At 49.6% G+C, this 6,616-nt stretch overlaps 1 protein-coding gene across 1 annotated transcript; it reads left to right on the forward strand.

The window, feature by feature from the left end:
• The first annotated feature begins 5,339 nt into the window (after positions 1-5,339).
• Positions 5,340-5,795, forward strand: LOC120837729. The gene has a single exon (XM_040207293.1). It carries the CDS (start codon positions 5,340-5,342, stop codon positions 5,793-5,795), a length of 456 nt encoding a protein of 151 aa, XP_040063227.1.
• The last annotated feature ends 821 nt before the right edge of the window (positions 5,796-6,616 follow it).

The raw sequence follows: 6,616 nt of genomic DNA on the forward strand, positions 1-6,616 counted from the left end.
CGGTTAGCCCCTTACGAATTTGTTCCCGAAATACTTCATCTTCCAAAATTGTATTGTTCATCTTCCAAGATTCAATTCCTGAACTACGTGTGGAGCGATCTGTCTGTCTTTTAAACGAGATGGACACTAGCGCATGGTCTGAGAGGTGAGTGGGATTCGCAGTATATTGAATCTTGTCACTGGGGATTTCACCTGAGATGTAAATTCTATCAAGCCTCGCATGAGAAGCACCTTGCCAATGGGTGAATTTGGGATCAAAACATTTTATGTCTTCTGTCGCGTCCTTGAGGTCGAAGTCATGAAGAATGTTTTTCAACTCCACTATGCTCCCATCACTTTTCCATCCAGAAGTTGTAATATCGTTCCGCGACAGTACGCAATTGAAGTCACCCGCTAAGATAACTTTACTTGGGGTGTCTAAAGTTAAACGTAAGCTTTTGAAAAACGTTAAACGATCAGAAGAGTTGTTTGGTGCGTAGATGGAAACTATTCTGACTAAATCTTCGCCAACCAAAACGTCTATGGCAGCTGTGCGACCATCTGCTGCTAGCTCACAGTCAACCAAACTGCAGTGACGTGAGGCTTTTCGCAGAAAGATAGCGGTCCCAGCACTTAGGCCAGAAGATGGAGCGTGATAACAATAATATGTATCCTGGAAGTAGGTGACAAGATCAATTTCTTGCTTTCTAGTTGAGATTTTGGTTTCCTGTAGACATATTATATCAATTTTGTGTTGATAAAAAATCTCTTTCAGCCATATCTTACGGCGTTGACTTATAAGGCTGGCTACGTTAAAAGTCCCGATTGTAAAAGCACCATAAGAATCGTCGTTCATTGAACGTATTAGGTGATGGAGCAAAGTGAAGCGTCTCTTACTGACCCCTCGGGTCCTCGTGGCCGGACAGGATGGAATCCTGCTCGGTGATGGGAGATTTGGGAGATAGAGATTTTGGTCTCCTCTTCCTTCGCCTCTTTGACTCTGCCCGCTCCCATTGAGATGTTGAGCCAGGATCTACGGTGCACAGAATCTCGTCTCCCTTTCTTTTCCCGAGCATTTCTTTGTCGCTGGTTTCGTCCATTTCGGATGCCTCTTCCTCTGGTTCCATTGACTCTTCAGCTTGGTCTTCAGGAACAAGAGCACTGAACGAGTTGGTGATGACAATATTGCTCGCTGTCTCCTTCGTTGCAGAGCATGACGACGCCGACCTGTCTACGCACTTCTCAGTCCGTGAATCTGTCTCGACGTAAGCTGTCCTGTGAGCGGTGCTGACTTCTGCCGAAACCTCTGTTTGTGCTGTTTCTTCTGCGTCCATCAAGTAGTCTGCAGGAATCTGGAGAGATGCAGTCGTTCGGTTGGCGTACGTTGGGACACAGTCTTCCAGATCATGGCCGAATTTTCGACATGCGCTACACCAGGGAGCGCGGCACTGGCCTCGGACGTGTCCGACTTGCCTGCATCGCAGACATTGCGGTGCTCTGCCAGGCACGGAGACAAGGACGGTTGTTCCCAAAATCCTGAGCTGATGCGGCAAGCTGTCCGCAGTCACACCTTCGTTCAATTCAATTGATAGTATTCTTGTGGTTGTCTCCACATCCTCGAAGCCGGAGTAGTGCCACTTGTCTCGAACGATGCTTTTTATTTTTCCAAACGTAGAGAAAGCGCTGGTTACGTTTGCATCTGGGACGGTAGTTGGAACCCAGTGCACCTTCATGGACAGCGCAGCCTTGGTCCCGTCTATTATCAAACATGTCTTGTTCTTTACATGGATCTCTCGGAGCTGCAGCAGTCTTTCTTTTTCCTTGGCAGAACGCACTGTGAGTAGCCACACATGATTGTATTGGAAGGCCCCAAGCGAAGCTAGCTCATTTGAGTTGATGATTTTCTTCAAAGCAGGACCAAAATCATCGATGCGGTATGGCCGGGCTGGTGGGTCCCCATGAAGAATCAGTGAATTTTCAAGCAGCTTACCGTTGGGAAGCAGTGGCAGTAAAATCTTGTATTCCATTGTACTTGGTGCAGAGGGGGCAGAAGCAGAAATAGTTTCAGAATATTCCCGGCTAGGCTCAGCCGTTGAGATTTCTTTTACGGAGCCCATTTCCAACGCGGCCATTCAGCTCGTCGTCTCCTTCGAACTCCTCGGCCACCGATCCCCCCTGCAAGTGCAAGATAAAAACGCAAGGCACTGTGAAAGCAAAAATAGAAGCCCATGACTGCAAGGTGATGGCGGACATTTAAGATGGAGGAAAAAAGGCGGCGAAAAGTTCTGGATATATTTAGGATCTTTGGCTGGCAAAGACAGTACTCCAGAACTGCTAGATTACGATAGTGGGTATCCAGATCTGAATTTCGGAGAACTGCTTGAGAAACAGCTCTGCATTCTGCTCGGAGTTGCAGATGTAGAAATTTCCTTAGAAAACTGGAAAACTCAGAGCCGGACCATAAAGGACGTTCCATCGTCACACCTAATGATGAATTTCTAATACTAGTGGGGCGAGTGCATGTAGATCGTTCACTCGCGCGGTTGAACGGCAGCACTTCTCAGGGCTTAGATAGAATCCCGGCTAAGGTGCTGAAGAATTTGAGACCCGATTCCCCTGCCCAAATGGCACGCCTGTTAAGCCGCAAAGTTTGCGGCAATGAACCCATCCCAGGGGACCGAAAGCGTGGCCGAGTCACATCATTCCTAAGAAAGGCGGCAACAAACAACATCTGCGTGACTAATGCCCACTCACTGTCACAGCTATAGCCTACAGGGTGCTTGCAACAGTCCTTAATTGGCGCATCTCATATTGGGCCGAGGGTGCTAGTGTTCTTACCGAACTACAAAATGGTTTCCGCCGAGATCGCCGACTGGATGACAACTTGTTCACCCTGACATTGAAATCGCTCGGTTGGAAAAGCGGAACATTATCTGTTGCTTTTGGGCCGTTGCTAAAGCTTACGACAGTGCTCCCTATTTTTTGCTGACCACGCGGCTCCAGCAGCTGAACAAGGCGAAACCTTGGGTGGAGCTAAGAAAGCGGCTATATGATGGAAATTACGTTATGGCAACGTTCAACGGAGCTTTTTCTGGTGACGTTCCTGTGTGCAGGGGACTACGTCAGGGCTGTCCGTTATCCCCAGTTCTGTACATGCTATATACATCCGGCATGGAGAAGGTGCTGGAACAAACAGGCATTGGTTTTACTCTGCGACACATGCAACACGGAGACATGGTCGAATAGCAGCTCCCCGGGCTCGCTTTCGCAGATGATCTAGTACTAAAGGCCCACAACGTCTCAGACATGAAGGAACTGCTCATCTCCTGCGAAGCGGAAGCGACTCGGCTTCAACTGGAGTTCAATGCTTTTCTGTGCGGTGGTGCTTTTTTCTGGGCAGAGGACGGAGCCTTGAAACCCTCACCATCCAGAACACTGCGCTCTCTGTTAGTAGCCGTTACAGGTACCTTGGAGTGACCCTCACCAGTGCAGAAGATTACCTGGCAGAGCACCATGAAAATCTTAAGGCGTAAGCGCCGAGGAAGCGAAATGTGCTACGTCGAAAGAGCCTTTGGTGCTGCGGTCGGTACGCAATAACCCGCGAACTTTGGAAAGCCGTTGCTGTACCAGGCTTGACTTTCGCCAAGCCGTTACATGCGTACCCCCAGCGAGATGCAAGAATACCTTGAGCGGCGCCAAAGGGAAATCGGTCGTCAGGCACTAGGATGCCATGGAAGAGTCGCAAACGAGCTGGTTCAAGGAGACCTTGGCTGGTCCTCTTTTGAGGAACGGGAGGCAAGCAGCGAGTTGCAATACTACGCCCGATTGCGACACATGAATGGAGATTGCTGGGCGCGGCGAGTTTTCATGTACATTCACCTTAGAGGCGCGCACAAAACATGGACACGCCATATCATCCGACTGGGGACGACACACGGGGCTTGCTCAATCTCCGACGAGCCTCCGACAAAGAAAGAGTGGGTTGCCAAAGTGAGAGAGAAATTTAAGACCGTCGATGCGGACCGGTGGAGAGCAGGCATGCAAGAACACGCAAGCATGCACCTTTACGCGTCTTTCAAGACCAACCATCGCTCCAATCCTCTGCTGTGGTAATGCGCTGGGCAGCAGGCGCCTCGCTGAGGCTCCTGGGGGCGCCCTGCGTACCCGCCTGTATCAACGAAAGTACGACAGCAAAGTGACCCCATGCAGTGCTTGTGGGGAAGTGGAAGAAACTATACACCACTTGGGTCTGGAGTGTCCGGCACTGGCACAGGCAGCAGACCTCAGCGCTCGCATCGAGCAAGCCCTCGGGTTCATTGAGGAGAACACGTATGTGCGGTGCTCGAAGCGGAGACTCGAGGCCTGGTGGGCAGCACATTGTTGAAGCTAACTATACCCGTTTTCACCTTAAGAAAAAAGTAGGCGTGTCTCTCTCGTCGCATGCTTATTGGTCGCATGCCGTCGCACTTATTATTCCGTTCTGCGAAGTAGTTCCGATAAAAGTTTGCTCTATTTAAGCTTAAATAAATTTGTTATTCTCTGTAGGGTAAATAATACACCTCCTTAGTACGCGTGTATTCGCGTAATTCAACGCCTCACAAGAGTTGAGGGTCGATGTTCGTAGCCAGCCGGCCAGCCGCTGTTGCTCGCCTTCCGAAATGGCGACTCCAACAACTCTGGCTGATCGGTCCGTGATGTCAGCACTCTTTCCTGAAGACGTTTTTCCTTGGGTGTACTACAAACGTTACGCAAGTGGAAATGTCCTGTCAAGCCAGACAAGGCAGTGTGTTTTGAACTTCTATTCTTGGATGCGGCGGCAGTACCAAGAAACAAATGTGATGGAAGTCGTCAACCTGACTGCCGCCGCAACGGGGATCAGTGTTAGCTCGGTCTACGAGATCAAGCGTGGCTTCAAACGTGCCAACGGAGCTGTGAAATCTCCTTCAAAGAAGCGCCCGAAATTAGCTGAGAAAAGGAAGAGGATTTCAAATGACGACGCGTGCACTTTGACGGCCGTGAGAAGCTGCCTGCACAATTTCTTCCGTCGGGGGGAGATCCCAACGTTGAAGAAAATCGCCGCTCGTCTCCAAGGAGACGACGTGCTGCCGTCCTGTTCCGGGTCTACCCTGTATCGCCTGCTGAAGGACATGGGTTTCGATAAACAGAAACGGAATCGCAACTCCTTCCTAATTGAGAGAAAGGACATCGTCTAGTGGAGGCGGCGGTATTTGAGGGCAATCGGAAAGCACAGAGCCCAGAACCGCAAGATCTACTTCCAGGACGAGACTTCGGTGAACGCCGGCCTCACAGTTAACAAGTTGTGGACTGACAGCACCATAAAGTCAGCAAGGCACGCCTTCATGTCTGGACTGACGACAGGGCTAAAGGTTGCTTCTGGAAAAGGTGAAAGAGTGATTGTCACCCACGTAGGTAGTGACACTAGCTTCGTGACCGGCTGCCTGGACGTGCTCTGTGGGAAGAAAAAGGGAGACTACCACGATGAAATTGACTCGAACAGGTTTGAAGCATGGTTTCTTCATCTGCTGGACCACATCGAGCCTAACAGCGTCATTGTTATAGACAACGCGCCATACCACAGCAGAAAGGCTGAAGCTGTCCGCACAACTGCAACAAAGAAGGGCGAGATCCAGCAGTGGCTCTCTTCCAAGAACCTAGACTGGACTGCCACAATGAAGGAAAAAGACCTTCTGAGCATCGTGGCAACGGTGAAGGATCGCTACACAAAGTACAAAGTTGACGTCATGGCTGCGGATGCCGGACACACAGTGTTGAGGCTCGCACCGGACCATTGCTAACTAAATCCCATAGAGTTGATATGGGCATGAGTCAAGCAGGAGGTCGCCTCCAAGAACATCACATACAAGCCCAATGACGCCGAGCGGCTCTTGAGGGGAAGCAGTGGACAACGTAACAGCTGTCCATTGGCATGACTGTGTAGAGCATGTGAAAAAAATGGAGGCGAAGTTTCGAGATTGTGATGTCCCAGAGTCGACCCTCGCGCCAGCCATCATACCCCTCGATACAAGGGACACGGAAGAGGAGAGTGGAGACGACGACGAAGCTGACGACGAGGATGAGGGTGAAGAGACCTTCGGTGTTCAGCCTTTAGAGTGGAATTGACCGTGAACTAATGTCCCTCTAGGACATGTTCTCTTCTGAAAGTGGCTAGAACTTTGGACTCTATTTGTCATACCCCAGAACACAGAGCGGTCCTTTTAAGGACCATTCACATACTGCAAAATCGGATTCCCGACTTCATACACGCCTAACCTCCAGTGTCATGTTGTTGTCGTGATTCTACCTTTCATTACGTAATAGCCTTGTTATGGCTTCTCGAGGTCTTTGAAATCAGCTGTATGTATCCCACTGCACCGTGGATAACCAGTACAAAGATTTACCCTACAAAAAAAAGTTTGCTGTTGTACTGCACTCGCTAATTTGTCCATCTACCGCAGAGGTGTCAGGCGCCATTTTGCCTTTCTGCTTTCTAAACATATATACATACAATTACACTTCAACGGTCGTTTTCATTAAAAAAAAAAAAAGTAGTGTTGGCGGCATGCCGAAAGTGGACCATTGTTCTGGAATGTGACCCTGAGCGTAACATTTCACTTGC

The sequence above is a fragment of the Ixodes scapularis genome, unplaced genomic scaffold, assembly GCF_016920785.2.
Source record: "Ixodes scapularis isolate PalLabHiFi unplaced genomic scaffold, ASM1692078v2 PGA_scaffold13__105_contigs__length_92229423, whole genome shotgun sequence".
In the NCBI taxonomy this organism is placed as follows: domain Eukaryota; kingdom Metazoa; phylum Arthropoda; class Arachnida; order Ixodida; family Ixodidae; genus Ixodes; species Ixodes scapularis.

What these genes read in the sequence shown, in the direction of transcription:
- LOC120837729 (XM_040207293.1), top strand. Translation starts at nt 5,340, where the DNA reads ATGTCTGGACTGACGACAGGGCTAAAGGTTGCTTCTGGAAAAGGTGAA.